The sequence below is a fragment of the Odontesthes bonariensis genome, chromosome 22, assembly GCF_027942865.1.
Source record: "Odontesthes bonariensis isolate fOdoBon6 chromosome 22, fOdoBon6.hap1, whole genome shotgun sequence".
Lineage (NCBI taxonomy): Eukaryota > Metazoa > Chordata > Actinopteri > Atheriniformes > Atherinopsidae > Odontesthes > Odontesthes bonariensis.
Window position 1 is genome coordinate 28984711 of NC_134527.1, and position 16306 is coordinate 29001016.

The window sequence follows — 16306 nt, forward strand, 5'->3', positions numbered from 1 at the left end:
TGGGCTAGTAAGGCGAGTGAGTAAAGTCAGTGAGCTAAGTAGGTAAGATAATGTTAGTCGGTAAGGTAGGTTAGTAAATTAAGAAGAAGTGAGTAAAGTAAGTAGGTAAAGTAGTTTACAAACCTACCCCTACCGACTTAATTTACTAAACTACTTTACCTACTTACTTTACTCAGTGACTTTACTAACCTACCTTACCAACTAACATTACCTTACCTACTTACTTTGCTCAGACTTTACTCACTCGCCTTACCGACTTACTTTACTAGCCTACCTTACCTAATTACTTTACTAATCTACCTTACCGACTTTCTTTACTAGCCTACCTTACCTAATTACTTTAGTAAATTAAGTCGGTAGAGGTAGGTTAGTAAAGTAAGTCGGTAAGGTAGATTAGTAAAGTGAGTCGTAAGGTAGGTTAGTAAAGTCGGTAAGCTAGGTTAGCAAAGTAAGTCGGTATGGTAAGTGCGTAAAGAAAGTCGTAAGGTAGGTTAGTAAAGTAAGTAGGTAAGGTAGATTAGTAAAGTCAGTAAGGTAGTTTAGTAAAGTATGAGGTAAGGTAATTCGGTAAAGTAAGGTAGATTAGTAGAGTAATTAGGTTAGCTAGGTTAGTAAAGTAAGTCGGTAAGCTAGGTTTAGTAAAGTAAGTCTGTAAGGTAGATTAGTAAAGTGAGTGAGTAAAGTAAATCGGTAAGGTAAGTGCGTAAAGTAAGTTGTAAGGTAGTTTAGTAGAGTAAGTAGGTAAGGATTACTTTCCCGCTGAGGTTCCTGAACATCACCACGTTGGTTTATTCCACTATTTGAAGGTAACACCTCTGCGATTACATCCTGGTCAACAGCGAGCATATCAGGTAAGTTTCTTTCAGGTGGTACATCATGTCCCATGCTGGGCTCAGGTGAGTTCTCTTTGTTAGACCCAGGTTCCATATTCAGAGCATTGTCTTGGTGACAACAGCAGGTTGGTGAGTATTTTGGTATTGTCCTAAAACATGGTTTATATCAACTGGCCAGTTGTTTAATTTTTTGGGGGGTTCATGTGAAAACGTAATTGGTTGACCAATGAATACTGGGATTGAACCTGTCAATAGGCAATTCCTGAATGTAAAACTGTGAAAATGACATGTTGCATTGTTGTGCTGCTCGGTTCTCTTTCCTGCTAACATTCATCCACAGGTTAAATGAACTGCATCAGCAGCAGAACCACTACAGGACTCACAGCCAAGCAATGGACAAGGTGTCCATCTGAAATTCTGGAAGGTGTGCCCACCATGCCAAGATGATGGTTGAAGCGTCACACAATCTTCAACCACAACAAAATATATCTGAATTCTCTCCTGAATTGTCCTAAAATAAGATTAGTTAGGGATAAAGTGGTGGTTCACTTCCATGAAGTGCTCCGGATCAGACTGCTGAACTGATGTTCAGCCAGAAGAAGAACCAAACACCAAGCAGCGACAGGATTGGACCAGAAGAGACTGAGCAACTGCGCGACTCTGCACGAACTGCGCAATGCTGTCATGTCAATATGGACCAAAATCTCTGAGGAATGTTTCCAACATATTGTTGAAAGTATGCCACGAAGAATTAAGGCAGTTCTGAAAGCAAAAGGGGGTCCAACCTTTTACGAGCAAGGTGTTCCTAATAAAGGGACCGGTGAGTGTACATTCTGTATTTTTTCGACCTTGTGCAGTAGCATATTTTGCATGTCTTAGATAAGTTATATAATGTGTAGTTGTTGCTTTTCCACATCCTTTGAGCTTTTAGAGACATTTTGTCTTTTTGTAGGGTTTGACTGACTGTTCCATTTATGCTTCTATGAGCAATCAAGCCAGCGAGGCTCAGTGTTCTGATAACATTACTAAAGTTAAGAAATCTCCACATACTGTAATCTAAAAGCTCACAGATTCCTCTGGTTGTGTAAGTCCATAACTGATGTTTACCGCGCGAGAAGCGGCAATTACTTGATTTTACTTTCCCATAAGAAAAACGATTCAGACGTGTTTTTTTCTTTTTAATCTTTATTCTTAGAATTCCCTTAGTTCACATTGGAAAAAAATGAGGTACTGTGTCTAAATGAGAAAGAAAAATTAGCCTTAAAATCATGATAATACAATCAGACAAAGAAACACATTTAGATGCGTGATTAAGAAAGAAGCAGGAAGCAAGTGTGGGGACACAAAACCCTGTTATTATCCTATGAAGAGTCAGGAGTCACTCGGAGGATAAGCGGTTGTATTTTTCTGTACAGATCTGAGGAGTATAGATTGTTTAACGAGCAATCGCTGACAGCAACGAGAGCGGTCCTCGAGCAATGAGTGGAAACAGCTGTCCTCGTTTCCTTTGTGACTGCTGAGCCGAGACAGATGAGAACAACATTGTAGAAATGCAAACTAACTACATGAGCTACCAGAAGATTCCACCACATTGGTTTCACCTATCAAAAGGAGTAGTCACAAAGGATGAAAAGATCTTTCAGGAGCATCTGGTTTCACTGCCCAAGTGGTGCTGCCTTACAACATCCTTCAGTCAATGCAGGAATCGGTCTGAACTTCATGAAACGTGTGAACCAAAACTTCAGAGTCTTCAAACCGATACAAAAAAAGGAAAGACACTCTGCACCTTTTTTTTTTTTTAAACCAAGCAAACAAGCTCGGCATCCATGATTTCATTCTCACATGCTTTTAGGAACACCAGCTGTAATGAGCTACACATTTACACCAACGACTACATCATCCAAGACCTACAGGGAAATAAATAGTGTCATTTCAACAGTAACCTTTCGCACCTACACACCTAGAGACTCAGCTGTTACTGTCGAAGGCTCATTAGATGTGTAATGTGGGGGCCTGTGTGAGGGGAGTCCAGAGAGGAGCAGCTACATGAAAGGTGGTGGTGTCGACGGTGGTGTTGACGTGGAGTGTCCTCTTTATGCCTCGAGCTCAAAGCCCATGCCGACTTTGTGTCCGCCTGCGTTGAAGTTCTTCCCATCGATGAGGGCCGAGAGGGTGACCTTAACGCCTGCAGAGACACAAGAACCACCACCAATCACACAAGTGTGGATGGATGCAACTCAAGTCTTTTTCCTTTTTACCCTTTGTTTTCAGGGCTTGAACTACATGGGTTCAAAGCATCTAAAGCTAATTTACCAACTGATTTTCAGCCCACTTCTTGTGTCCTTTGGCACAGCTCAGCCTTTTCTCCCTGTTTCCCTTCCTTAAGAACGGCTTCTTGACAGCCACCCTTCCATGGAGCCCATTTCTGATGAGGCTTGGGCCAACAGCAGATGGATCAGCTGAAGGTCCAGATGCATCTCTCAGCTCCTGTGTCAGGTCTTTGCTGGATTTTTTCCTCTTTCTTAAAGGGATAGTTCGCCTTCTTTTGACATGAATCTGTATGACATCCCATATTAGCAGTATCATTTATGAACATTTTCTTACCCCCTGCTGCGTCCTGTGAGCCGAGTTCCAGCCTCGTTTTGGTGTTGATGAAGGTAGTTGCTAGTTGTCACCAATCGCTTGGTGCTATTTTTGCCTTCATATCAATGCGGGCTATGTAAACTGTGCAGACCGAGCAGTCCCCTGCTTCCGAGCAGCAAACACCGTAACAGATGCAGCTATCGGCAGGTGGCTGAACGCATTGATATGAAGGGAGGCAAAAATAGCACCAAGCGATGTGAGGTCTGACTTTTTCTGTATGGACGATTTTGTGATGCAAATGTATCACTCTTTTGAACGCATATTGTTTTGAGAAGCAAAACGTTTTATTTTTGTGGCCCCAGCCAACTAGCCGGACTACCTTCATCAACACCAAAACGAGGCTGGAACTCGGCTCACAGGACGCAGCAGGGGATAAGAAGATGTTCATAAATGATGTTGCTAATATGGGATGTCATACAGCTTCATGTCGAAAGAGGTGAAATATCCCTTCAAGGACATCTGTTACGGCCCCTGGCCTCCAGAGTCTGTGCAGTCTCTTTGTTTATTTTTAAGCAGATTCAACTGTGGGAGCACTCTCTGGTGATTGGCTGCCTGGGAGCTGCAGAGCCTAACCCTATTGGACCAGCGGGAGATGACAAGCCAATTAGTCAACGATGAGGTCCACCTGCACTCTATAAAAGGCTCCTGAACTTATTTCCCCACGGGGACAGCCTTAGGAACAGACTTTGTTTGCTGCAGCCTTTTGTTGACTGTTTATGGAAACTTCAGTGGAATTTGTACTTCCACCTTTTGCCCCGTTTAACAGTTTGAGTCGACTGACTCTAGTGCTTCTAACTAGAAGTTTGTTACCCTGTTTTGCCTGGATTATTTTGAGTTTGAGTTATATTTGCTACTTTGGTTATTATCGGTTATTCTATTGTTGGGGTTTCACCTTAGTAGTTTGTGTGGTTAAAGTGTACCCCCTGTCTTGTTTATGAAACCTTTTTCTTTGTTATGATTTTAAACTTTAGTTTTTCCCTCTGGACACATTTATGTTACCATCCTAATCCCCTAGACCTGGGGTCGTAACAACATCACTTTCAGATCCTGTTCATCTGCTATAGATAGTTCTTTAGGCCTGACACTTCTTCTTCTGTCCTCCACTTGTCCAGTTTCCTCAAATGTTTTAAGGACACACTGCACACCATGCTGAGATATGCCAAGTTTTCAGCTAACAGCTCTTTGGGAATCACCTTGTTGCTGCAGAAATCCTGTTTTCTGTCTGTGATTCATAGGTCAGAGTTAAGTGGCTTAACAAAGAGAAAAGGTACAAAGACTGGACTGAAAATGAGTGAAACAGCAGAAAATGTCCAAAGAAAAACCAGAAAGTTTGAAGAACTATTGCTCAAATGTGTGGTGGGGTTACCTGGCCGAAGGCTCTGGGTGTAGCCGATTCCAATCAGACTGGCATTGTTCACTTTGGCCTGCGGGGAAACGTGATAAGACATGAAACATCAACAGTTTGAGACTGTGCATCGACATCAGCATTCAAAACCTAAAAGGAGAAGCAGCAGCACTCACAGACAGAGAGGCGTCTTTGTCCAGCTTGTATTTGGCAGCGATGCCGAAGCGGGTGTTGTTGCTGCCGGCGGTCCAGGCCAGAGTGACCGCCGTCTCCAGCTCGTCGTTCACCTTCTGGTAGATGGAGCCGCCGAACTCGGTCCCGTCGTTACTGGGGGGGAAGGGGGAAAGAAGACGCTCGTTCAGAAACGCTGCCTCAGCTCCAGGAGCACCGAATCTCCAGTGGAACACTCACACGTTGGTGTGCAGCTGAAAGTCTCCGGCCTTGTAGCCGAGGGCAAAGTTGTTCTGGGCCAGTTTGGATTTGGCGGTATCGAAAGCCATCTGGTATCCGGCCAGCCAGCCTTCGTAGCCCAACACGGCGGCCGCGTGGATGATGGGACCCTCGAAGTCCACGTCGCAGCCCAGGTTCACGTAGTCACACTTGTAGCCGGTCTTCAGCTTGCCGCTTTTCTTACTGATAAACAAAAATGAAAACAATTCCCACAGTTTAAAGCCAACTATAAAGTAATTATGACTCCATATATCATCCAATATTTCATTTAAAAATGGCTTCATCTATTCGCCCTAAATGATCCGGTTCATTTACTTTTTTTTTGTCTTTGTGATGTAAACTTTATGTCCCATTCATTCAAAAACAAGCTTTAAAAGAGTTTATGATGCCAGAAAAAGTCTCACCCCGTGTTCGGTACAAACGACGTATCCAAGGCAACCTTCAGTCCCTGAGCGAGCTGCAGGCCGAGAGTAGCTTTAGGTTAACAGAGATTTAAACCAGTCGGACACTCACACGTCGAAATGTTAGACGCACGCACCTGGTCCTCCACAGTGACCTCGGTAGCCAGCGTGTTGTCTGTGTTCCACTTCTGGTTGACGCTCAGGCCGAGCTCCTTCATCTTGTATTTGGTCTCCAGGCTGCCGGCCGCCTTCCCCGTGTCTGTGTTACTGGAGCCGGACGTGTTGAACTCCTGCAGAACCACCAAATCAGAGAAGTGTTTGTTATCGCTAGAAAAAGACTCGACGGCAACCGAGATCAGATCGAACTGTTTATAAAAGAAAACCAGGACAGTCTGTGGCGTTGAACAGCGAACATGTCAAAGCCAAACCAAGAAAGCCCAGAACGCTATGTCATGCAGGACAGAAAGAGGATGAGAGACGGACAAGAAGAGGACAGAAACAACCAAAAGATGAACTTAAAAACAACTTTCGGAAGTTTTCAGAGTCGGAATGAAATCTGGAAGAATCTCACCAAGGTTGTGGTGTGCGCCGCCGTTGGTTTGAGGTGGTCATAAAACTCAGTCCGGGCTGTTTTAAGGCGTCTTTTTCCCATCGAAATCATCAAATAGTGTCGTTCAGTGACTCGTTCTGCGTTTTCAACCGACACGTGCGCTGTTGTCACTTCCAAACAGGAAGCAGGGGAAGCTGTGGCTGACAGTAACCATGGTGATGAGGTAAAACGACGTACGGTTCAGTTGGACCGAACAGAAGGAGAAACTAACTGCATTATGGAAACAGCAGGAATGTTTCTACGATGTTTCATCTGCACTTAAAAAGGCAGCTGTGGCTAAAAGCTGCTCATCGGTTTCCACCAGGTGCATGATGGGAAATAATCTCAGAAAAAGCAAGTTGTGGTCTTTAAAATAGTGTCTTTAAATGTGAGAGGGCGTCAGGAGTCTTATAGAAACCTTTGTTGTTGTGCAGCTGGCCCCGGTTCGAGTCCCGCATCGGACGGCCCTTTGCTGCGTGTTGTTCCCCCTCTCTCTGCTTCCTATCTCTCTACACTGTCTTATCTAATAAAGGCATAAAAAGCCACAAAAAATAATTTAAAAGAAACCTTTGTTGTCTGCACTTTAAAGCTTCAGTGAAAATAATGCAGATAGTTACTGTTGTTTATTAAACGGAGAACAAATAGAATTTACTGAAGCAGAAAGTAGAAGCAGGAAATAGAAGCAGCTTCGTCCTCAGCACTTTGGACTCTGGATGTGACTCATGTAATGTGCAAAGTTTGAAAAGCAAAGGTCAAATACTCGAGGAACGCAACAAATGTCTTTGCTGACATCAAAAAGAATGAAGAAGTTGAACGTCCAGCTGCTGACCGACAGATGTTAATAGAGGAAATAAAAGAATGTAAAAAAAAAAAAAGAACTCAAAGAGTTAGGACTAAACAGCTGTGAAGGTTTGAGAAAACAACTTCTCTGTGAGGTTTATCAGAAAGGAGCAGACAGTTATCCGATGAGTCCAGAGTGATGGCAGCATCAGGGTGGGAGGAGCGTCAGCCCAGAACACGAGGTCAGCTGACCACGGGAACGCACGTCCAACTGGCAGATTCCAGGGTGAAGCTTCATCAGGCTCAAACTTTGGAAGAGTTGTTCTGGTAACACGAGTCTTGATTTTAACACGGGGGAACCTCCAACTCGCTGAGAATCTTTGGGATGTACTCGAGAAGATGGCGGCAAATTAGCGCCGTGATTAAAACTAAAGCTGGTCCAAAAAAAATCTTAGAATAAGTAACGTTTTGTTTTTCAAGCCGGCAGTTTGAGTAGAAGCTCAACCTGAACCTCCATCTATTTAATCTTTGCAGAAATGAGTCGGAGACATTTTTCTCTAATTCGATACTTTAAAGAACAAATATTTAACAAATGAGGAATGCAGCCATAAACTCCAACTCAAAGACATTTAAAAAGAAGATGTGACACCTTCATGCTGTGATGAATGATCAGAACGAAGACGAGAAAACAACAGAAGCAGAGGATGGGGTGGATGAACAAGACGGACACTGACGGAGAATCAGCTCTGCCTCGACACGGGCGGACCGAGCGGTCGGCTCGGGAGCCGATCTTACCATCTACGTTAGAGCGCGAGCGGTCCAGGGCGGCAGCAGGGAGACAGAGCAGTGGTTAGGAGAGGCGGCAGAGAGACAGACGGGCCACCGACACGTGGACCCGTCCTGTTTCTCTACAACTGAGCCCAAACAAAGCTCAAACAAAGCGGGTCGACATCAGCGGCGCTCGTCAACCTGGAAATCTTAAAGCTCCGAGTTACAGCAGGGGTGCAGTTAAAGGAGGGCGGGGCGTAAGATTACAGCTTGGGGGGGTAAACAGAGCAGAAAGAAAGGAAAAAGGGTTCTCACCACTCCACTCTGAGACTTGGTCTTCAGGTCCAGCTTCACCAGACCGAAACCTGTTGGAATCACAACAGACATTAAATATCACGTCTGTTTACCTGCGAAGAACCCAGAGAACATCGCATCAGCTTCACCTTTTCCAGTTCGGATCAAACAAAGCAGATCGGAATTTTACCGACTCAATTCTCACACGAGATCAGCAGTTTAAGAGGGAAGCTACTACTTGAGCTACTTTCTGCTGACATTATCAATCATCACCTACCTCTGGCCAAACATTAAAGACTTGGCCACTTTCATATGGAGCACTGCTGGCTTTTCCAAATTACAGCCCTAAATTTCTAAAAAATTGTTGGGAACATTATTCTGAAATTACTTTGCAGTTCACAACTCTTTATTTCTGAGGGACTCTGCTTCTATAAGGTGCTCTTTTTTATACCCAGTCACCAGTTGATTAGTTGCACTTGGGGTTTATTTATACATACAGAACATCCTGTCTCTTTGGCTGCATATGATGAGACTAATGGACAAATCTTCTAAACCTGAACAAAGACTCATATTCACAGCTTCCCTGGGGAGTAATTAAGAAAAATGACTCCTTTACAGCCCCCCCCCCCGTAAAGGAACCCAACATGCAGCACCGTTTAAATTCTCATGTGGCTTCGCAGAACCGAACAAACCGGATGAGCGTAATCTGGATCAGCCGGTTAATCTCGGCACCTACGGCTTTCTCTTCGTGTTTGTTCGGAGATGCTTAAAATCCGTGAAGTCAGACTATAAAATATCCTCCCGACGCTGCAGCTGATTACTGATCATCTGATGATCATTTTCCTCAAGTTCAAGAAGATGTTTCCAAGACGTTCAGTTCTTAATCACAGAGGGCGAAAAGGAGAAGAAAACTAAAACATCTGACAATAAAAAAACATGGTGACGTTGTTTTATTTTACCAAAAAAAAAACCATCAACATTCCAATTTTTTTTTAGGGACAAAGCAGCAAAGTAACGAGCAACAACTTTTGTCTGATTTTCAAATATTTTTATGTCACAACATGTTTGTGATCTTTCATCCCGTCTCCTTGGAAACACGATGAATGTGTAACTCTGGCTGACCTGAGCGAGTTTAAAGAAGTTTGCACCAGTCTACTGAACATTATCTGTGCTGTGGATAAGAGACCCGCGCTTTGTCACAGTGAAACACCGGAGCTGAACAGGCTGGGACTTTCTAGCAGTTAATAATTGACTAAAGCAGCACTCACCGTAGCCCTTGCTGAAGATGTCCTTGGCGGACTTGCCAAGGTCTGAGTACGATGGAGGGACGGCCATTGTGCTGGAAGAGATGAGCTGTGTCAGACTTTTCAGACTTTACGTGTAACTGAGGGAGAGCTGAACAAAACTAACACTGACATGTTTTATTATCAACAATCTAATATGTCATTTCAGCTTGTTTTGCTTTGGCCCCGAGCTCCATGGTTCTGACTTGCTGAAGGAGTTCTTCTTCTTCTTGGTAACATTTCTACTTTAGCTGAAAAACTTGCACAGAACTAGCTTTTCTTTAGGCTAAAAATAAGATAAAAATCTTTATCTTCCTTTTTTTTTTTTTAGGTCATTTCACTGTGCATGTATAGCCTGCGTTACAGACTCCCCAGAAATATTATATTTGAGTAAATAATTTTACATCTTGCAGATTATTTCAGGAGTTTTACTTTTGTTTAACAGCGTAAAATATTTATTATCACGGTGGTTATCGCTGTCGCCTCACAGGAAGAAGATTTCTGGTTCGATGTTGAAAGTTCTGGACTCCGGTTTCCTCCCACAGTCCAAAAACATGCATGTTAGGATAAGCAGTGAGTCTGAACTGGCTGCATCTGTGTGTTGGTGTTGGGATGTGGACCCCGCCTCTAACTCCAGGCCCCCGGAGACCTCAAACAGGATGAAGCAGGTATGGAAAATGAAAGAGTAGTGAGTCTGAACGCTGTGTAATCTGACGACAGAACATCTACATTGAACTGTTGAACTGACACAATACAATCTGCAGCCCGAAATTTGGCAGTTTAAACCACCGTTTAATCTGTTTTGCAGGCTAGCTGTTATATAGTGAAAATAATAACGCTGCAGTGGTGTCTGTCTGTGACTGAAACAATGCAAAAGTTCAAAGACTCAACAGCTGAAGGACCCAGCAGAACCAGCTGTTCCCTGTGAGGCTGCAGGGATGCTGACATTGAACGGGCTCTGAATCCTCACCGGGTTTGGGGTAAAACATCTCAACTACTGGATGTTTCATCCTGGTTTTATTCTCTGTATAAATGCTGATGTGTGAGCAGCTGCTTTGGACAGGGTGAACATCACTACACGACAGGATTTTCTGCTCTTACTAAATGGTTGCTGCATCTCAGATGAGGGACAAAGGACAGCAGATGGGCCAGTGAAATAGGTGTGGGGGCTTATGTTAGCTAACTAGCACAAAAATTTAAGCTAGTTAACGCTCGTAGCGATGAAACCTTCCTTTAAAAAGACACACATCCTACAGCCAGTTACAGACATCCAATTGATGAATCTGCGGCTAATGTTGCTGTTTTAAACCACTGCACTAAAACACGGATACCCATCATCCAGGGATTACGCTGCGCATTACAAGGCTCAGCATCATTACATAACGGTTAGCTAAATCGCTAAAAGCTATCTCGAAATCAAGCTAACCTTGGAGATAAACGCTTCGGTTAATAATTACACATTTGCAATAAAGTTCAGCGGTGTGTTTGATATTTATCAGAGTTGTAAAAGCTCCTCACCGGTGCGGCAAAGGTGTTTGAAAGGGGAGTGTGCAAAGCCTGGAGCGTCCCTGGCGTGGTGCTGCTGAGCGGACTGACAGCTAGCCTAGCTTAGCGCTGCATGCAGGGCACAATGAAGGAGACCTACGATTGCGCATGCGCGACACCAAAGAGGCAAGCTACAAAGAGTCAACGCGAGAACAAGAGATTAATCCCACATTTACTACCTGTTTTTATGAAATAAACGTTTAAAAAAAAACATGGTTAAACAGAAAAAGACCAAAAGACAAGCATAAAGTCCTTATTTTGAATAAAACAAACAAATAGTACCAAATATATATATTTGACCTCTTAAAGGTAGGAAGTTTATTTGTTACTAACAATAATAATAATAATACAGTAGTAATAATAAATCATATTGACCATGCAGGATATAGACATTTGTGTGATTTATGACATGATGTGCATACACTAGACAAGAAAGGAAATATGGGGGAAATTTTGGGTCAAAAAAATTAATATAAATATGAACGAATTTATAAATGTATATATAATTAATATAAATATAAAAATGTGATCGAGATATATGTGAGTAAAAATTAATATAAATATGAACGAATTTATAAATGTATATATATAAATATAAAAATGTGGCAAATAAATTTATATATGTATATAAATATACATACATTTGTAAATATATTTTCAAGATTTTAAAATAAATATGCTTGACTGTGTGTGCAGTCTGCATTTGTGGATCCATTGTTTGCATTTGTGGATCCATTTTTTTGCTCTCGTGTCCATGGCGTAATTTTGACACACTCCTACTGTGCTGCAAGATAAACAAACAAATGCATGCCGATTTGAATGTGAACAGCGGCACAGCCCTCTATTCACGGAGCATCCACCAGATGGCAGTGTGCAAGGCACAGGGCAATGGCAGTGCCTTGCAGTCCAAGACAGAGGCTTTGGACGATCAATATGGAGTCGACAAGTGGAACAACTGGATGGGTATGACTAGCAGTTTAATCATTTATAACTTTTCCTAAATCCCTTTGGCAAGGCAGAATGAAAGGTAAAATGTAATGTAATGTATACTATAACCCGCAATTTTTTTTCTCATGCTTTGAAACCTGCAGCTTATAACATAGTCCAGCTGATGTTCATTGTGTTTATTTGTTATCTAAATGTTCAGAACATATGATCAATGACGCTAGTCATAGCAGCTCCGCTAGCATCAATAGCTATTCTGTTGTCAGAATGCTTTCTCCCACTGACCTAGAACCTGAATCGGAATCTATTAAAGATTCTCTAGGTTCTATCTACTCTGATTCTATCTACGTCAATGCTATATGTATTAAACTTATTAGTCCAGGGTATTCTTCATTAAGACTGGTCTGGAGCTAGCATTATAGTATACATTACATTACATTTTACCTTTCATTCTGCCTAGGATTTAGGAAAAGTTATAAATGATTAAACTGCTAGTCATACCCATCCAGTTGTTCCACTTGTCGACTCCATAGTGATCGTCCAAAGCCTCTGTCTTGGACTGCAAGGCACTGCCATTTCCCTGTGCCTTGCACACTGCCATCTGGTGGATGCTCCGTGAATAGAGGGCTGTGCCGCTGTTCACATTCAAATCGGCATGCATTTGTTTGTTTATCTTGCAGCACAGTAGGAGTGTGTCAAAATTACACCATGGACACAAGAGCAAAAAATGGATCCACAAATGCAGACTGCCCGACTGCACACACAAAGTCAAGCATATTTATTTCAAAATCTTGAAAATATATTTACAAATGTATGTATATTTATATACATATATACATTTATTTGTGTGTCACATTTTTATATTTATATTAATTATATATACATATATAAATTCGTTCATATTTATATTAATTTTTACTCACATATATCTTGATCACATTTTTATATTTATATTAATTATATATACATTTATAAATTCATTCATATTTATATTAATTTTTTTGACACAAAATTTACCCCATAAGGAAATGGCATTTTACTAGGTCGACAAATTGCTCCCCAGCCTGGAAACGCTGCTTCATAACATAAAAATGCCTTGTGCAAGACAAGAACTGCATATAACTTGCAGTTAATTGAGGAAAATAAGAATAACTCTAGCTTTCTTTCGATTGAACAATGCATTCCTGATGTCCGGTACCTCGACATCTTCTTAAACTGCTTCTCTCCCATTGATTTTACTGAGCTAATGTCAATAGTCAGAGCCTCTAAATCATCAACAGGTCTGTTGGACATTTAAAGATATTTTACCCTTAAAGGCCAACTTCCACTAAAAACCGGTTTTACTCGCTCCTTCTGAAAAAGGGAGGGTCACCCCTAGTTACATACACATACTAGGCTTCCAAGTGTTGCGTCACCTCCACAGGCTGTTTTCCCGAATTTACAGAAACAACGCAGAGCCACGAGCGAATCAAAAAAGCCTGTACATTCTACGTCAAACTGAAAAAAGGCGTTGCCCATTTGGGATTATGCCCGCCCATGGGAAACCCGCCCCTATTACTAAGCAGAAACCTGTAGTCTGTGGGGCTCCTCATTCCTCCTCATCGAGCCTCTCACTACCACCTTTCCATCAACTACATTTGACACTGAGCATATACAGAATGTTATTTTCTGGAGTTGCTAAAAAAAACAAGCAAATAACTAGCTTAACCTTTCCTTGGCTAACCTAATACTAAAATGCTAACGCTGCACACGGAGACTTCATAGCCACCATGGCAAATTACATAGACCGCGGAACGTGTTTGAACAAGGGGGGGCCACAATCGCAAGAGGGGGTCACCAAAATTTTAGGTCGGACATGATGCATAGCCGAGGCTATGCACAGTACACACAGACACGCACGTAATGCCATCAGTCATGTCAGCCAGCACAGAACAGCGCAGAATAAAATGCACAAGAAAGGTACCTCGGTGGTCAGTGGTAACGCAACTGAAGCTGCTTGCTTGTACCAGTACTAAAGCACTATGAGAAACACTGAACACAGAGAAGTGCACGTGCTGTGGTGCTTGGTCAGAGGAATGTGTGGGAATATGCTTGCTGTTTTATCAGAGCTGGGCGCGCGTGTGTGTATATGAGAGAGAGAGAGAATGCGGATGCACATCACGTTGCCAGGATGATTTTACTTTAAATGTCCAAACAGCCAACAACACTAATAACCCAAGTCCAAAATATGCCAGCACAGAAGTGCGCAAATTGCCAAAACAGTCAACACAGCACAGAAGGCTATAGCCTACATAGATGAATCAATGGTCATGACTTTAGCCCACAACATGCCAGCACATAACTGTGCCGAGTAAAATGCTCAATCAGCCAACAATACACAACAAAAGCACCTCAGTAAGATGTTAACTCAACTTAAACTCGCTTGTATCAGTACAATGCAGTATAAAAACATTGAACAAGGAAGAGTGCACACGGCGGTGCTAATAAAACCATTGACTTACGAAGCGTGGAAAACGAACGCTCTGCTGATGCCGTACTGACTGGGATGGTGAAAAAAAGTTTCAGAAGTTTGTGTACTTTGGGCTGCAGGCCTTTTCCGACAGGAGCAGCATTCATTGCATTGCTTATGACTCTCACTGACAGTTTGTCATTTTCAAGTGTAGATGTCTTATTCGTGTCTGGCAACATGTGCAACTGTGCGCAGAGTTGATCAAAGTCAAAATCTTTGTATAGAGACGTAATGGATGATGGGAGTGTCACCTCATCCCCGTCCCCAGCTGTCACTAGTAGCCTCTCAATGTCCACCACTACTCCGAAATCACGCTGGTCGAAGCGCCTATCGTTGTGAAGAACCTGTCCCTTGCACCCTCCTGGTTTTTTTTAGCATATCGGGATTGCTTGGTTGATGAGGCGTTGTAAGATCCCTGCAGCACTTACTTGAATAGTGCCCATGGCTAGCCTCAGCGAGCTTTGGTTCGGTTAGCGTAGTAGTTGAAGAACATTCGTCACTAGCCTTTTTCACACTGAGACCCACCACACCATCGCGGGTCCAAATTGCCAATTCGACCCGCGTCGAGCAATGTGAAAGCTTGGCGTATTAGGTGACCCGTGTAACTTGATGTAAAACAGAGTGAAACTTGTCCTCACCTGTCGCTGTTGTTCTGAATCAGCTGTCCATTCTGTCTTTTAAACTCCTCACGTCACGCCACGCCCACGTCCGACCCACGTCACTTGCTTTCACACCAAACTCGGCTCGGCAAAAAGACTAGGGTCCGACGCGGGTCGAAAGGCGAGTCGAGTTGACACGCCAGCCCGGGTCGTCAGTGTGAAAGGAACAGCGGACACGCTAAATTCGTGAATTAAACGCAGGTTCTTCCTCAGTGTGAAAGGGGTTAATGTTGCTTGGTTGGTCCACAGTTGAAGGTTGGGGCACAGCTGTCCCATCAGATGATGCTGTGCTTTTTACTTATTTTGCTTTGAAATATTCAAAAATGGGTTTGTGCCTTTTCACTTTGGTTGTGTATTCCACGCCACGAACAATCTCTGCAGTCTACCACAATCACTACTTCTGCCGCGCGATTTTCAGTGCTGCGCTGTTATAGGCCTACATTTTGCAACATTGACGTGTGACGTGAAAAATATTGCTTAAGGAAAACGCTTGATTAAATTATTAACGCATGGGTTGTGTTTAAGTTTCGACAGGTTTTGAGTTGAAAAAAAACTTGCAGGCTCTCGGATACACACAGAGCGGGGAGGAGGAGGAGGAGGGGGGTTCATTCATTCATTCATGGGAGGGAGCCAATCAGAGACGCCTCATTATCGCGTCACAGATATGCATGAGAAGGACCGGAAAACCCTGTCGTATCTCAGCAAGCCATTCTTCTTGCCCACAAAAACAGCTTGAAACAAAGCAACCATAACGTTTTTTTAAACAGAACCGACGCCTAATGCATTCAATAACAATGGTGAACACAGCAGTATTAATGAAATGACGATGGAAGTTGGCCTTTAATATGTACATCTACACTGGACCAGATTAATCTGTCTCTTTTAATTGACAATGTACAACAGGTTTTTAAATATGCTTTTATTGAACCCCCATCTTCATAATTCTAGATTCGGGTAAACAGGGAGAAGCAATCGACCCCTGTCTCAATTAATCAGATCAGCTCAATAGATATCAAGTAATATCTATTACTCAATTTTATTAACACAAATGGCAAATAAAGTAAACTCACTCACCGAAGCACCATCACCCGTGTTGGTGGACATGGCTGATCTGTCCAATGTAACGTAACTTGATTGGCTGCCGTTGGATGAATTGAGACAGGGATCGATTGCTTCTCCCTGTTTACCCGGATGTTAAGTCTGGTTCTTTTTCCACTGAATTTTTTTAAGTTGAATTTTTTTCCACTGAATTTTTGGAAGTT

General features: G+C 42.7%; 1 protein-coding gene across 1 annotated transcript; it reads right to left on the reverse strand.

The window, feature by feature from the left end:
* Window positions 1-2011: 2011 nt before the first annotated feature.
* LOC142372565 (non-selective voltage-gated ion channel VDAC2) lies at window positions 2012-11018 on the reverse strand. The gene is made up of 9 exons (XM_075455496.1): window positions 10905-11018; window positions 9372-9442; window positions 8125-8174; window positions 5810-5962; window positions 5676-5728; window positions 5233-5454; window positions 4998-5148; window positions 4843-4900; window positions 2012-3018 (listed from the first exon to the last, which is right to left on the reverse strand). Exons 2-9 carry the CDS (start codon window positions 9436-9438, stop codon window positions 2927-2929), a joined length of 846 nt encoding a protein of 281 aa, XP_075311611.1. The 5' UTR covers window positions 9439-9442; window positions 10905-11018; the 3' UTR covers window positions 2012-2926.
* Window positions 11019-16306: the final 5288 nt, after the last annotated feature.